The following is a 17,237-nucleotide window of genomic DNA, read 5'->3' as shown; positions in this document are numbered from 1 at the left end:
AGCAATAATTTGGTTTTCAAATTTGTATGTCTTCCTGATTCAGTTTAGGATGACTGTATGTTTCAAGCAGCTCATCTATTTTTTTCTAGGTTATCTGATTTTTTGACATATAATTTTTTTCTGGTACACTCTTACACTCTTTCGTACCTCTATGATGTTTTTTGTTAACTTTTCTGTCTCTGGTTTCATTCAGTTCCTTTTGTTTTCTTCTCCTTATCAGTCTGCTAAAGATTTATTGACTTTTTTATGTTTTGAAAGAATTGGTTCTTTATTTCATTGGTCTTTTCTTTTTTCTTTTTTTTTTTTAAAGATTTTATTTATTTGACAGAGAGAAATCACAAGTAGATGGAGAGGCAGGCAGAGAGAGAGAGAGAGAGAGAAGCAGGCTCCCCACGGAGCAGAGAGCCCGACGCGGGACTCGATCCCAGGACCCCGAGATCATGACCTGAGCCGAAGGCAGCGGCTTAACCCACTGAGCCACCCAGGCGCCCCTCATTGGTCTTTTCTATTCTTAAAGACTCTATTTCATTCATTTATGCTCGATTTTTATTAAATCTTTCCATCTACTAATTTTGGGCTTTACTTTTTTTTCTAGGTTTTTTAGGTTTTTAGATGGAGGTTTTTCTTCTATCTTTGGGTTGGCTGGTATCTCTATAAATATCCCTTTTAGGACTGTTTTCTCTGGGTCTCAAAGATTTAGACTATTGTGTTTTCATTTTCATTTGTCTCCATATATTTTTTAATTTGCTCTTCATTTTCTTTGTTGACTCATTTGTTGCTTGGTAGCATGTTGTTTAATTTCCACCTGTTTGGTTTTCCAATTTTTTTTTCTGTAATTGGTTTCTATTTCACCCCATTGTGATTAGAAAATATACACGATATGATTCAATCTTTTTAAATGTATTGAGACTTGTTCTTTGGCCTACCGTGTGATATATCCTGGAAAACATTCTGTGTGCATAAAAAAGAATTTGTATTCTGTTGTTTTTGTGTGGCAAAACAACAGAATATTTATCTGTTAGTTCCATCTGACCTACTGTATTGTTCAAAGACACACTTTCCTTATTGATATTCTGCCTGTATGATATATCTATTTAAAAAGTGCTGTGTTGGGGCGCCTGGGTGGCTCAGTGGGTTAAAGCCTCTGCCTTCGACTCGGATCACGGTCCCAGGGTCCTGGGATCCAGCCCCGCGTGGGGCTCTCTGCTCAGCAGGGAGCCTGCTTCCTCCTCTCTCTCTGCCTGCCTCTCTGCCTAGTTGTGATCTCTGTCTGTCAAATAAATAAATAAATAAATCTAAAAAAAAGTGTTGTGTTAAATTCCACTACTATTATTGTATTACTCTTTCTCCCTTTATGGGTATTAATATTTACTTTAAGTATTTAGGTGTGCCATTGTTGGGTACATAGATATTTATAATTGTTGTATCATCTTGTTCAATTGATTCTTTATCATTATGCAGTGCCCTACTTACTCTCTTGTAAGTCTTCAAGTTCTGCTTTTTGTGATATAAATATTGTCACCTTGGGGTTTTTTTCCACTCCCTTTTGCATGAAATATCTTTTCCATCCATTCACTTTCAGCCTGAGTGTGTCCTTATATCTGAAATGAGTGTCTTGTAGGCAATGTGTAGTTGTGTTTTGTTTTTTGTCCACTGGGCCACCCTATGCCTTTTGATTGGAGTGTTGAGAGCACTTATATTTAAGTAATTATTTTCAGTGTGTACTTACTGTCATTTTGATTATTTTCTGGTTGTTTTTGTGGTTCTTCTCTGTTACTTCTTGTTCTCTTTACTTAAGATTATAAATTTCTGTAGTGTTATTCTTGACTTTCCTTCTCTTTTTTGTGTATCTTTTATAAGTCTTGTGTTGGTGTTTACCATGAGGTTTATATGCGACATTCTATGTATACATCATTCTATATTAAGTTGATGGTCATTTAAGTTCAAGCACATTATAAAAAACTTTTTAAATCCTTCTTCCGGTTTTGTGTTTATGTTGTCATATTTTACATCTTTTTATAATTTTCTTACTTCTAATTAAGGCCTTTTCTCTTCCACTTTAAAAGGTTCCTTTAACATTTCTTTTAAGCCTGGTTGGGTGGTGATGAACTCCTTTAGCTTTTGCTTGTCTAGGGAACTCCATCTCTCTCTCTCATATCTAAATGAAAATCTTGCTGGGTAGTTTACTTGGTTGCAGGTTTTTTCCTTTCAGCACTTTGAATATGTCATGCCTATCTCCTCTGGGCTGCAAAGTTCCTGCTGAAAATTCACCTGATAGCCTTATGGGATTTCCCTTTTTGTAACTTTTTGCTTCGCTCTGACTGCCTTTAAAATTCTCTTTATCATTAACATTTGACATTTTAATTATTCTGTGCTATAGTGTGGCCCTCATTGGGTTCATCTTGCTTGGAATTCTATGGTTCCTGAACCTGGATGTTACTTCCTTCCCCAGGTTAGGGGCGTTTTCAGCTATTATTTCTTCAAATATATTTTCTACTCCTTTCTCTTCTCCTTCTGGGGCCCCAATAATGCAAATGCTTACTTATTTGATGTTGTCCAAGAGATCCCTTAACCTATGCTAATTTTTAAAAATTCTTTTTTTGTTTTTGCTATTCAGCTATCTTCTAGATCACTTATGTGTTCTGCATTTGCTAACTTATTGTTGATGCCATCTAGTAGTTTTTCATTTCAGTTATTACATTCTTCAACTCTGATTTGTTCTTTTTGTTTTCTATCTCTTTGTGGAAGTTATCCCTGAGTATTTCACTTTTTTCTCTAGACCAGTGAGCACCTTTATGATCATAACTTTAAACTTTTTATCAGGCAAATTGATTAGCTCTGTTTTGTTTTGTTCTATTATTTGAAGCATATTCCTTTGCCTCCCAATTTTTCTTGATTTTCTGTATTTGCTACTATGATTAGAAAAGCTTCTTATCCAAAACTTGAAGGAATGGTCTTGTGTATGGTTGTCCCTTGTGTACACTGTGTGTTCCTAGTAACTTTGAGGGGCTGGCTAGAATTGTGGCTTGTGTGATCTGTGGGTACTGGGGCGCTCCATGGGAAGGCTGCCCTGGTGGGATGGCCATAACTAAAGTGTGTCTGAGTCAGGTCATTCCTGGAGCTGTCTACATAGAGAGAGCACCCTGGTAGCACAGCTGAAGGTGAAGTGGCTATAAGCAGAGGGTCCTAGGGCTCTACACACTGAGAGGACCCTTACAAATTGGTTGAAGTGGGTGAAAGCTATGTGTCCCATGGCTCTCCATGCAGATACTGCTGAGGTGGAGCACAAGCTTAGGGAGGTCCTGGTGCACCCTGCACAAGCAGGACAGCTGTTGAAGTAGGTGTCAGTGAGGGTGCCTCAGGCTCTCCACACACAACTACTCCCTGGCAGAACTATTGAAGCTGAGGTGGGTGTAGGCCAGGGTGTCTCAAGGTGCTTACTGCAAAGGGCTCCTTGGCAAGTTAGCTGGAGCCAATGCAACTGTGAACCAGGTGGTCCCAGCACATTCTCTGCAGTAAGTGCCCTAGCAAGCTATCTGAAGCCAATGCAGTGGGGGCCTACAATGTTTCAGGGTGCTTTGCATGCATATGACTTTGATACAATGGCTGGAGGTGTAGTGGGTGCCTAGCAGGAGTGTCCCAGTGTGTGTCATACTAGGGCCATTTTGATAGAATGGCTGGGGCTCATGTGGGCTAGGGGCCCACGGCTCACTGGGGCTCTATACCAGCTTGGATGTGTAAACCGTGCTTCTATCTACACTATCTAGGTAGAAGGGGAGCATGAACTGTGACACTCAACAACCTGTCCAATCTCGAGAGATTTCTAGGAGCTTCCCTAGGATTTGGTGGAGTTCTAGGGCTACATTTTTTTTTTTTAAATCCTAGTTGCCCTTTTCAACCATGGCTTATTTTCTTGCCCTAAGGCAGATGAATCTCTAACTGAACCCTCAGTATTGTCCCTCCCCTCTATGGTTCACAGTGTCAGAGGTGGGGCTTCCCTTCATTGCTTTGCCTCCCTCTCTCTTGCAGTTCTCTATGTAGCTTCTTTATCTTATGTTATGCAGAATCTGTTCAGTCATCCTTCAGTTCTTCAGGAGGAACTATTCTGTTAATATTTGTAGATTTGGTGTGGCCATGGAGAAGGTGAAGTCAGGGTCTTCCTACATCACCACTGTGGAATGGAATCTCAGTTTTCCTTATCAGCTGCTCTATAATGACCTTACCTCGCTGCTCTCTAATGATCATATGGCCATCCCACCATATACCTGGGGTATGTGGGGTAACTCCTATCTGCTCCATATGTTTTCATCCTTTATTAGGCTAGCCTGGGTATGTTCTTATGTAACGGCAAAAAGGCAAGAGCCAGAGTGGTATCTTATAAAGGTTTTTGAAGTTACTTGCTTTATGTCATTCCGTTGACCAACTAAATTCATATGATATAGTCCAATAGGGGAGGATTAAGTATTTGAATCTTTCATGAAATCACTTAAGGCAGGGAAGCTTTTCTATACATGCAAAAAATTAAAAACAATAACTAATCCATAGTCATAGTCTTGGGACTTGGGCAGTCAAAATCAATTTACAAATGTTCAAAAAGGTCTTAAGGAGAGTGTGAACCACATCTTATCTAGGTTATGTTATTTGTAAGTAAGACATGATTCTACTACTCCCTTGACCAATTTTGAAAAATTTTCCAAACTGCCATTTAATGTGGAAACTACTACTTTATTCATTCCATAATGGGAATAGTTTGAAGTAATTTGACCAGAACCATTGGATGGATTATGGCACTTTAGGGTAGCCATCTTCATATTGCCAGAATCCATCTCTAGGGATAGAGGATCCTTTGCCAATATTACTTTTCAGTAGTTTGGGCTGAGAGCTGTGAGTTAATTACAACTTGTTTAAATGGATTCATTTTTCTTTGTAGATTTAGTGGTGATAAATATAAATTTAGCAACACTTAATATTGGCTAGGGTATTAAAAAGCCACAAACTTCATTAAGTACGTAAAGTCAAAGCAAAGACATTACTCTTGGCTTCTAGAGTTTTCTCTAGACCATTGAGATTTTTTTTTTTTTTTTCAGTTCTTAACACTTATCTCCTTGGGTTATTGACAAAGTTCTAATAAACCATGATCTTTTTACCATTTTTAATAGACATAATAGAAGAGGTGATAAATCATCAGTTTTCATAAAACTCATGAATCATGAACCACCCCCCCCAAATCATATCTACTGTCCATATGAATATTTACCTTCCTCTTTTGCTGAGTGTAGGCTTATGTCTGAGCTATTAGTTCAGGTACCTGGGCTGACTGAGAATGAGGCAGTGGAGCTATGCTGGTGCTTACACGTTCAATGATAACAACGTGTAATGGACAGAGCATGTCTTTGTTGTTTTTAGGATGAAAGCCATCTACAAACTAACAAGTTGGACTAGAGGGTGTGAGATTCAGATATCGGCATGATTAATTTCTGAGAGAATGCAAAATGGTCATGTAGTTCCCCTTCACTCTTAAGAGGGAATAAATGTGCAGGATTAGACTTTGAACAATGGATAGTAATATGTACAGCAATGGACAGTAACATATAGAGCAAACAGTAAGATTTCATATGCAGTAAATTTGCTAATATAAATGTCAAGTGTTTCTGAGAAGTAGCAAGATTGGACATATGTGGGAATAAGGAAGCAAGCACTATGGTGGAAGTGTCAAGTGTGGCCAGTGTTGCCATGGCATGCAGGCAAAGAGGTTGCACTTTCATCTCCAGATCATGGAATGTGCTAAGATAGACAGCCGCTTCCAGTGTAAACTCTTCTGGTTAGTTAATATTTTGTGAACACAGAGAAAGGGTTGGCCTATTTAGGACAAAGTTGGAGGTTATTGCAAAAAGGGTTTCAAAGAGTAGACAGCATTTTTCACTTTCCCAAGAGTTTCTGGAATTGTAAACTTAAGGCTATTGAGAAAAAGGAGATCTACATTACCTACATTGCTAAAAATCTTCTTAGTTATCTTTTAGTTTTTGACCTTGGTACAATTATATATTCTTTATTCTGGTTGAGGACAAAAACTATACATCTAGTCCCCCAAAATGTGGTTTCTTGGCAGAGTTGAACTGTCTTTTAGATGCTTTTTGTCTCTGTTGAGCTAGTTAGTTTAAGAGGTATTTATAGTCTTCAGGAAAACTATTTAGATCAGAAAACATAGCAGCAAGTTATCTTTGTATTGAGTCAAGGATGGACTCTTGGAGAAAATTCAGAACTTGAGATCATTTTTTAAAAACGTATAGAGAAATATGAGGTGATTTTTAAAAAATCCCTAAAACTTAGCCATCCAAGTATTTTTTTAAAGATTTTTATTTATGTATTTGACAGAGAGAGAGAGATATCACAAGTAGGCAGAAAGGCAGGCAGAGGGGGAGGGAGATGCAGGTTCCCTGCTGAGCAGGGAGCCTGATGCGGGGCTCGATCCCAGGACCCTGAAATCATGACCTGAGCTGAAGGCAGAGGCTTAACCCACTGAGCCACCCAGACGCCCCCCAGGTTTTTCATTTTCTTTTTTTTTTTTTTTTTTTTTTAAACAAGCAAATGCTGAATGTCCGTAAGTGTGGTATACTAAGGAAGACTGCACAGAAATTAAATACTGTGAAATGTTTGCTTATTGAGAGAATGAAGGGCAAAACGGTATTCTAATGGTTGTGTGGTATTTCATTAGTGCTATAATCATGCTTGAATGTTGGATAGTTAGGTGTCATTAACATTAATAATGCGGCTGGTGGTGTGTATTATGGAGGGCATGTAGTGCATGGAGCACTGGGTGTGGTGCATAAACAATGAATTCTGGAACACTGAAAAGAAATTTTAAAAAAACATTAATAATGCAGCATCAGAGGCACAAAGGTTTAAAGGCATAAAGCCTTTTCTCATAGGTTCCTAGGAATTAAATTCCCTGGTAATGGAGTATGAGTATTTTGGGGATTCTCAATATATATTACCAAATCCAAGGGATTATGTTAGCAATAAATCAAAATCTTTATTTTCATGCCATCTTTGCGAACATTGGATTTTCCTATTTGAAAAGGAAAGGGCTAATTTCATGGGTGAAAATGGGATTTTATTGTTGTTTAGACTTCTCTGTTGGTGAGGTGAACACTTATCTATATAGTTTGTTATGCAGTTAAATTTTCTCTTTAATGAATTTATTTATGTCCTAGGCCCATTTATCTATAGGTTGAGGGAGTATTATTTAAATTGTTTTGGGTTACTAGTTTATACTAGTATAACTAGTTTATAGTTAATATTAGACATAGTTCCCATTCACTCCATTTTACCGAAAATGAATCTTGTTTATTGCACTGTGGCATTTTTTTTATGGAAATCTCCAATTTTTAAAGTCAAACCTAAATCTGTTGATCTTCCATTGATTCAGTACTTTGTTTTTCTTGATCTAAAGAATTGATTAATATGCACTTGAACTTCCTAGAGATATTTGTGGGTTTTTAAAAATCTCTGATTCTTTACTCCATCTGGATTTCATTTTAGTGTAAAGGATCTCATGAAATCTTGATGCATATGAGTCTATTCCCCCATTCCAGCATTTTACAGACTCAGAGTATTTATCTTTTTTATTTACTATTTCCTACTGACAATTTAACCACTTGATCATTTTGATGTTTTTTCTTTTTCTCAATATGAAGCTAGTAAACATTGGTCAGGGTAGTATACTCATCAATTTTTAAGCCTTTTTACAGTCATTTTGTTGTACAGAGACACATGGTCTGTGTGTGTTTCAAATGGATAAATTTGGTAGAAATACTGTATTTGTATGTGATAGTAACTGTACTTTAGGTCACTATTTCTTATTTGAAAAGTTATGCATATATGCATATTTGTGTGTGTGCGTGTGTGTGTGTATATATATGCACATACACGCATATGTATTCATTTTAGAAAGTATGCAAAGGTGATCCAAAGTCTCCATATTGCCACCACTTAATTAAAATTTAATATAATGTGTTTTTTTTTTATCATGCATGTATAGACACACAATCATACCACACATTTTTTGCATTATTTATTCATTTAAATAGTGCATAGGTTGATGGTAATATCCAGATCATGATCTAAAAAAACTATCTATTTGGGCACCTGGGTAGCTCAGTTAGTTTAGCCTGTGATTCTTGGTTCTGGCTCAGGTCATGATCTCAGGGTTGTGAGATGGAGGCCCACATCAGGCTCCATGCTAAGTGGGGAGTCTGCTAAAGATTCTCTCTCCCCCCCCTTCCTCTTACTCATGTTCTCTCTCTCTTTTTTCTAAAATAAATCAATCTTTTTAAAATTTTTAAAAAATAACCTATCTATTCAAAAATAGATCTAGATAAGAATCATATATTACTACGAAATCATAATTTTCACCTACTTATGTAAGGCTAGCTAAATGTCTCTGGTAGCTTTAAGCAATGTATATTTGTAGTAGATGTTATTCAGGTAGTCATGCACAACATTGTGGACTATTTGAAAACCATCAGTGGATAAGCTAAGACTTGGAATGTAGGTACTCTATTCCTTCAATCTCCCCTAACAGATGCTAAGTGAAAGACAAGTAAATAAAAGGTAATGACCATTCTGGCTTAATCCTAAGGAATAGCTTATATTGGTGCCATATGGATTTATGTATGATATGTGTCTATTTTTTCTAGGAAGTTGTGCGGTTCTTAGATACCAAACATCGAGAACACTATCAAATCTACAATCTATGCAGTATGTACATGGCCAGATATTTTGCTACTATTGATATGAAACAGATCACTACATATAAGATGATTCAGTCTTCACATTTCATTTAATCATAAGTATTTGGTGGGTGATGGGAAGTGAGTTTAAAAATCTCCATCTTGCATTGGTTCTGTTTTGTGGGGGAAAAAATATCTCAATGGTATAAATGCCCTGTCGGGGAGACAGGAAGCTTAAGTTGAGGCAGAGCCATTTTGGGTAGAATCTGCTCTAGTGGTGTTAGGTTTAGGGAAATACTTCTGTTTTCCCTGCTGGCTTGTGTTTTGAAGACAGACAATTCAAAAAATACATTTCCTAATTCACTAGGAGTGGGGTGTGAGGAGAGCAAAACCCAAATATGAAAAAAATCCAAATAGTCAATAAACAAGGGAAAATATGCTCAAAAACAAAACCTGTAGAAAAGAGATTATATCCCCACTTGGTATTCTGTCTTGTTTTTTCCTCTTCCTGTATATTAAACAGACATTTTCAGGAGGCAAGCATTCTGGTTGGCCACATTTACTTCTGCTCTGTGGTAATATGATGAGTAACCTACTATAAAATTAAAAGTAAGGCCTGTTAAGTCCAAATAAGTTGGGTTAGTCAAGATGGACAAACCACTGCTATCTCTGTTTTTCAGACCCTTAATATTCTTAAAAGCAACAAGAGCCAGTAAGAAAGCTCCTTTTAATGCTGGTTAAGGGGGATGCCTGGGTGGCTCAGTTGGTTAAGCATCTGCCTTTTGCTCAGGTCATGATCCCAGAGTCCTGGGATCGAGTCCCAAATCTGGCTCCCTGCTCAATGAGGAGCCTGTTTCTCTCTCTCCCTCTGCTACTCCCCCTGCTTGTGCTCTCTGACAAATAAATAAATAAAACCTTTAAAAAGTTAAGGTGGATAAGGCATTTATAATAAAAAGTAGAACTTCTTCATAACTTGATCATTTACTGTGTTTATTAGGCATATGTATCTGACCTATGTATTATTTATTTTAGGTGAAAGAGCTTATAATCCTAAGTACTTCCATGACAGGGTCCAGCGAATCAAGATTGATGATCACAATGTCCCCAGTCTAAGGTAAATTTCATGCCAAGATGGCTGTCAAAAGAAAGCTAAACATACTGGACTTGATTTTTTGGATGAATTTTAATTCAACTAAAAATTTTACATTTGAAATCAGTGAGATGGTGGCATTCGCCAAGGAAGTGAATGAGTGGATGTCTCAAGATGACAAAAACATCGTAGTGATTCACTGTAAGGGAGGCAAAGGTAAAAATATTTTTTAATTTTTCTTTTTCTAAATAAAAATTAATAAATTAAAGTACAAGAAGAAGGTACATACTGTTATTAGTATTAATAGTTGTTAAAATTTTGGAAGGGGGGTCGCCTAGGTGGCGCAATGGTTAAGCACTGACTCCTGGTTTCAGCTAAGGTCATGATCTCAGGGTGGGGAGATCCAGTCCTTCACCAGGCTCTGCACTCAGCACAGAGTCTGCTTAAGTTTCTCTCTTCCCCTGCCCTTCTGCTCCCCACCCTGCTCTCTCTCTTTCTCTCAAATCTCTCAAATAAATGAATACATTTTTTTAAAAAATAGTGAACATTTTTTGATGTTTGCTTCAAAACTAAAGGAAGAGAAGGAAAGGAAGTGGGGGGTGGAAGGTGACTACTAAAGGGAAGAAAATAGGAATAACAAAACTAAGAAAGATTGAGCATATTTTTTCTTTTTATTGACTACTTGAGGTTCTTCATTTTTGATTTGCAAAAATATGTATGAAAGTAAAAATGTTTAATTTTAAAAACTGTCAGAGCACATTTAAAAAAAAAATTTAAGAAATATATAATGTGTTTTTATCCCTGGGGGTACAGGTCTGTGACTCACCAGGTTTACACATTTCACAGCACTCACCATAGCACATACCCTCCCCAATGTCCATAACCCCACCACCCTATCCCATTCCCACTTCCCTCATAAACCCTCAGTCTGTTTTTTGAGATTGAGTCTTTTAAGGTTTGTCTCCTTCCCGATCCCATCTTCTTTCATTTTTGCTTTTCCTATCCCCCCAAACTCCCCATGTTGCATCTCCACTTCCTCATATCAGGGAGATCATATGAGAGTTGTCTTTCTCCGACTGACTCACTTCACTAAGCATAATACCCTCTAGCTCCATCCATGTCATCACAAATAGCAAGATTTCATTTCTTTTGATGGCTGCATAGTATTCCATTGTATATATATATATACCACATCTTCTTTATCCATTCATCTGTTGGTAGACATCTAGGTTCTTTCCATAGTTTGGCTATTGTGGACATTGCTGCCATAAACATTCGGGTGCACGTGCCCCTTTGGAGCACCATGTATGTATCTTTAGGATACATACCCAGCAGTGCAATCGCTGGGTCATAGGGTAGCTCTATTTTCAGTTTTTTGAGGAACCTCCACACTGTTTTCCAGAGTGGCTGCACCAGCTTGCATTCCCACCAGCAGTGTAGGAGGGTTCCCCTTTCTTCACATCCTCGCCAGCATCTGTCATTTTCTGACTTGTTAATTTTAGCCATTCTGACTGGTGTGAGGTGGTATCTCATTGTGGTTTTGATTTGTATTTCCCTGATGCCGAGAGATGTGGAGCATTTTTTCATGTGTCTGTTGGCCATCTGGATGTCATCTTTGCAGAAATGTCTGTTCATGTCCTCTGCCCATTTCTTGATTGGAGTATTTGTTCTTTGGGTGTTAGGTTTGCTAAGCTCTTTATAAATTGTGGATACCAGCCCTTTATCTGATATGTCATTTGCAAATATCTTCTCCCATTCTGTCACTTGTCTTTAGGTTTGGTTAACTGTTTCCTTTGCTGTGCAAAAGCTTTTGATCTTGATGAAATCCCAGTAGTTCATTTTTACCTTTGCTTCCCTTGCCTTTGGCAATGTTCCTAGGAAGAAGTTGCTGCGGCTGAGGTCAAAGAGGTTGCTGCCTGTGTTCTCCTCAAGGATTTGGATGGATTCCTTTCTCACATGGAGGTCCTTCATCCATTTTGAGTCTATTTTCATGTATGGTGTAAGGAAGAGGTCCAATTTCATTTTTCTGCATGTGGCTGTCCAATTTTCACAGCACCATTTGTTGAAGAGGCTGTCTTTTATCCATTGGACATTCTTTCCTGCTTTGTCGGAGATTAGTTGACCATAGAGTTGAGGGTCTATTTCTGGGCTCTCTATTCTGTTCCATTGACCTATGTATCTTTTTTTGTGCCAGTACCGTACTGTCTTGATGATGTCAGCTTTGTAACAGAGCTTGAAGTCCGGAATCATGATGCCACCAACTTTGGCTTTCTTTTTCAGTATTCCTTTGGCTATTTGAGGTCTTTTCTGGTTACATATAAATTTTAAGATTATTTGTTCTATTTCTTTGAAAAAAATGGATAGGATTGCATTATATGTGTAGATTGCTTTAGGTAGCATAGACATTTTCACAATATTTGTTCTTCCAATCCATGAGCATGGAACATTTTTCCATTTCTTTGTGTCTTCCTCAATTTTTTTCATGAGTACTTCATAGTTTTCTGAGTATAGATTCTTTGCCTCTTCGGATGGGTTTATTCCTAGGTATCTTACAGTTTTGGGTGCAGTTGTAAATAAGATTAACCCCTTAATTTCTCTTTCTTCTGTCTTGCTGTTGGTGTATAGAAATGCAACTGATTTCTACACATTGATTTTATGTCCTGATATTTTACAAATAGTAGCAGATTTGGAGTAGAGTCTTTTGGGGGTTTCCACATAAAGTATCATACTATCTGCAAAGAGTGACAGTTTGACTTCTTCTTTGCCAGTTTGGATGCCTTTAATTTCTTTTTATTGTCTCATTGCTAAGGCTAGGACTTCTAGTGCTATGTTGAATAGCAGTGGTGATAATGGACATCCCTTCCGTGTTCCTGACCTTGGCAGAAAAGCTCTCAGTTTTTCTCCATTGAGAATGATATTTGCGGTGGGTTTTTCATAGATGGCTTTGATGATATTGAGGTATGTACCCTCTATGCCTACACTGTGAAGAGTTTTGTTCAAGAAATGATGCTATACTTTGTCAAATGCTTTTTCAGCATCTAGAAAAGTTGGGTATTCATCCTTTCTGATGAGGCATAATATTCCTTTATATATATAAACCATATCCTCTTTATCTATTAGTCCATTAAAGGGCATCTTGGTTCTCTCCACAGTTTGGCAACTGTGACCATTGCTGCTATGAACATTGGGGTACAGATGGCCATTCTTTTCTCTCCATCTGTATCTTTGGGGTAAATACCCTGTAGTGCAATTGCAGGTCATAGGGTAGCTCTATTTTTGATTTCTTAAGGATTCTCCACACTGTTTTGCAAATGCTTATGTTGTAAATTAAGATAAATGACTGAAGGTAAGTATGTATCTTTTTATGCTTCCCTGCCTTGACTTCACTTGATTGCATGATAGGATATGTACTGTGTCTGTGACTGTACACAGCCACAAGAACATGGAATCTGCAAAAGTGTTTTTCAGATGGGAAAATACCAGTTATAGAGACCCAGTGATGGCCTCCAGACAGAACTGAAATGTTGACAGTCTTACCACTAAGAGCAGGGTTGGTAATAGTCAGGAATTCCTTTAGTAAGAAGCCTTTATATCACAGCATGAGGTGGTAAAAAGTCTTTTTTGGAAGTGCTTGGCTTAGAATGTTTTCCAAACTATGGGTTGTAAAATAAGTTTGGATGTTCATTGAAAAAAAAAAAAAGAATAGGAAGTAGTATATATCTAAAGTTAAAAGGGTAAGCTTGAAATTACACAAAGTAAGTTCAGCATACACTGGCTAAGAAAAAAGCTACAGATAAGTTTTGAAATAAAAGACTCACTGTATATTTTAAATCAAATGTTGTATAGTAGGGCAAAAATATAATTTAGAGTAAAACATAAATTTTGAGGATGAAATAACATGAAATCAAGGGTTTGCTTTAAAATGCTATAGGGAGTGCCTGGGTCACTCAGTTGGTTCAGGGTCATGAGTTCAAGCCCTCCACTGGGCTCTGTGCAGGGTGTGGATCATACTTACAAAAAGTTTAAAAAATGAAATTCTGTGGAAGAAGAGAGGAAGAAAAACATGGAAGGAAGGAAGAGGAGTGAAACGAGGACAACAATATAATATACTCTGGGAAACAGATATTATGGGGTTTGTTATACTCTTCCGTTTACTTTCATGTATGTTTCATAACACACTTAAAGACTCAAAAATAGAAGGAAAAAAATGGGTGTTATAAATGCTATGTCATGTTTTGGGTTCTGATCATGTTTTATCTTTTATAGGTATTTTTATTTATGTTAGTTGGAAAAACATGGTGTGTAATTAGTTCTTAACTGGTAAGTAGCTCTATAGCTCTAGGGTCCTAGAGGAGACCTCAATGGCTCTGCCCGTTACTGCAGTCCCCAGCAGCAGGGATTCGAGAACAGCATACACGTGCGCACGTGCCTTTGGGCACACAGGACAGAATTCTAGATACAACCTCAGAGCAATGAAACAGCTTTGGCTATTCCTGAATTGAAATCTTTTGAATAAGCCCTTTCAGAGGGAAAGAAAATCGATCCCAAATGAGCTCTTTGAATATTTCGGACAGCATCTTTATACCAAATACTGCCATGAACAGGTTGTTCATGGACTAACTTCTTTTCTTTTGCAGGACGAACTGGAACGATGATTTGTGCCTACCTTATTGCCAGTGGAATATTTACAACTGCAGAGGTAGGAAAGCTGTTACCACAGATGATCTTGTGCTGATTGAATCTGATAGTTCTGAAACCTCACTGGTAGGATGTTGAGATGGTTCTTTGAGTCGTGGTACTTAATGAAGTTGTGATTAGAGATCCACTTATTAGAAAGCCTCGTTTTGATTTGTCCTTGTTTATTTTTTTTTCCAAAATTTTCTTTACATTCTAGTTAGTTAATATACCATATTTCCTAGTTTAATTTTCACTGGTTAGTAACTGACCTCTTAGGTGCCTCTTAGTCTGGGCCAGGGCTAGGGTGAGGTCAGGCACAAAATTTAAGGGAATGCCAACATTTTCAGTAATTAAGAGAAATAATCGAATGCAGTATGTTTAAAATTAAGATTAATGAAAAAAAATCCATGATGTCTACAATAATACCAACATTTTAAATAAAGGTAGGGTCTATTAGGGACAGGATTAAAGGGGGGGTTGTAAAGTCAAGCTGTCCAAGTGTAAAACAACTCCACAGTCATAATGCTTCCTACAGCTCAGTTGCTCCCAGCCCCATTCTTATGCCCCCAGGTAGGGGACGGTCTCCTTCCTCACAAGAATAATATCAAGATTGGTTTGGTAGGTTCTCCAAAGGATGTCCAACATACCTAGAAGCACTAGGTAGGTGAAAGGTACATTTTCCAACGCAGAACAAAATCTCTCCTTGATGTTATTAACCTTTCATAGTCAATATCTATGGGATCTATTGGAGGCTGGGCCCTCTGAAAATTTCTGCAGAGACAGGGTGAGCTATTTCCTGTTCTTAAAGTGGGGTTCTCAGTCTTATTACTGCCATGGTTGTGCTGAGAAGTTCCCACTGAATGGACATGGCCAGCAGCTCTGCTCCCCACTTGGCCAGCAGTCTGAGAGGAGAAACTTCGGGTTGTCTCCAGTGTCCCACCCTCTGGTGCCACGATCTGCTTTATTCCTAATTTGAGACACACAGGTTAGGAAAATGGAGGCTCTTCCCCAGTGTTTTCCAAAGTGGGTCCAATCTTTCAGTGAATTGTAAAGTCAACTTGTTGGGTTGTGACTAGCGTTTTTAAAAATAAAATGGACTAGATTCGAATAGAAAATATCAAAAGGTAAGTATTGTTTTGTGAAACTTTGGTTTCAGTTGTATGCGAGTACGTGTTTGTGCAAAAAGCCTTGATATGACTTTTTGTTGTTGTTAAATTTAGTTTGAGTAAACTCTGCCTAAAGGCTTCAGACTTAAGGAAATAATGTGCCATTAGAACCTTTAAGAATGCCTTCCACAGGAAAAGAAAGGGCATATGAGCCATGACTGTCTTGCCCCCTTTTCCGTAGGAGAGCCTTTTTTATTTTGGAGAACGGCGAACAGATAAAAGCACCAGTAGTAAATTTCAGGGAGTTGAAACCCCTTCTCAGGTAAGTTGTTATTCTTAAAAGGGGGGACCTTTGGGGGAGTTCAGCACCCATTATTTGGTTTCACTGTGCACTCTTTTCCTCGCGTGATCGGGCCGCTCCACTCCGGTGCCTGTAACAGGCCTGGATCCCTCCCAGGGCCAGAGAGCCATGTCTATGAGTACCCCCCCCCCACACACACACACACCTGGCCTGGGGAATCCTGCTCTCCATTTAACATTGGTCACTGCTTACGGAGTTCAAGAGTTGATTCCTTCCCAAAGTAGAAAGGTCTAATTTCTAAGATTCCAGACTCGAAGATTATAAAAAAACCACTAGTCTTTGATTTCTCTCTGAGAGGAAATGAGTCTTTCACAAACCCCTACTTGGGCCATTCACCTCTTGCAGAACATCTCGTGTGTGTGTGCGTGTGTGTGTGTGTGTGTGTGAGAGAGAGAGAGAGAGAGAGAGAGAGAATCAAAGAAAGAGACAAGAGGGGGCTCCCGTATTTTGAAAGAAAAAGGGGAAATTAACATCTTACCAAACCTATTCCAGACACTATTATACTTTGACATATATTATCTCATTTAATACTCAGAAAATCCATGTGAAATATATGCAGTTACCGTTTTATCCTTTAACAAATATTTTATGGTGAATAATTTCAAACATAAAAAGCTGAGACAATCCTATAATAATTCCCCATATAGTCCTCGCACCACTTCAACCATCATTTTATCACGTTGCATTCATTCCCTCCCCATTCTTCTCACATGCACACACACACACACCCCCCTTCTCCACAGAACCCAGATGGCTGTGGAGGAAATCCCAGTCATCGGGTCATTTTATCTCACAAGTATTTTAGTGTGACATTCACATAGACTCTCGAGGGTAAAAATACCATAACACCATTGATCATATCTAAAAACATTATATCTTAAGGGGCACCTGGGTGTCTCAGTGGGTTAAGAATCTAACTCTTAATTTCAGTTCAAGGTCATAATCTTGGGACATGAGATCAAGCCCTGCAATGGGCTCTACATTCAATGGGGAAGTCTGCTTGAGATTCTCTCTCTCCCTCTAATTCCTCCCCTCTGTCCCTCTAAAACAAATAAATAAATCTTTAAAAAGTAAAAACAAATAAATAAAAATATCATACCTTGGGGCACCTGGGTGGCTCAGTGTGTTAAGGCCTCTGCCTTTGGCTCGGGTCATGGTCCCATGGGATCGAGCCCTGCATCAGGCTCTCTGCTCAGCAGGGAACCTGCTTCGCTTCCTCTCTCTCTGCCTGCCTCTCTGCCTCCTTGTGATCTCTGTCTGTCAAATGAATA

General features: G+C 38.3%; 1 protein-coding gene and 1 long non-coding RNA gene across 6 annotated transcripts in view; one reads left to right on the top strand and one right to left on the bottom strand.

Annotated features, from left to right (window-relative positions):
* The window catches only part of LOC123392230 (phosphatidylinositol 3,4,5-trisphosphate 3-phosphatase TPTE2-like), a 125,955-nt gene that overhangs the window by 92,699 nt on the left and 16,019 nt on the right, over positions 1–17,237 (top strand). For all 5 annotated transcript variants that reach the window (XM_045080553.1, XM_045080549.1, XM_045080551.1 and 2 more), the window contains 5 exons: positions 8,700–8,760; positions 9,765–9,846; positions 9,950–10,038; positions 14,460–14,521; positions 15,847–15,927. In XM_045080553.1, the coding sequence (XP_044936488.1) occupies positions 8,700–8,760; positions 9,765–9,846; positions 9,950–10,038; positions 14,460–14,521; positions 15,847–15,927 (375 nt within the window). The remainder of the gene's footprint in view (positions 1–8,699; positions 8,761–9,764; positions 9,847–9,949; positions 10,039–14,459; positions 14,522–15,846; positions 15,928–17,237) is intronic.
* LOC123392232 lies at positions 9,897–17,104 on the bottom strand. The gene is made up of 2 exons (XR_006606937.1): positions 17,066–17,104; positions 9,897–10,021 (listed from the first exon to the last, which is right to left on the bottom strand). It is a non-coding gene; the product is annotated as an uncharacterized LOC123392232 (long non-coding RNA).

The sequence above is a fragment of the Mustela putorius genome, unplaced genomic scaffold (genome assembly GCF_011764305.1).
Source record: "Mustela putorius furo isolate JIRA1106 unplaced genomic scaffold, ASM1176430v1.1 tig00000461_pilon_pilon_pilon, whole genome shotgun sequence".
In the NCBI taxonomy this organism is placed as follows: Eukaryota; Metazoa; Chordata; class Mammalia; order Carnivora; family Mustelidae; genus Mustela; species Mustela putorius.
Note: the sequence above shows the minus strand (reverse complement) of the source record. Positions and strands in the feature narration are given on the sequence as shown.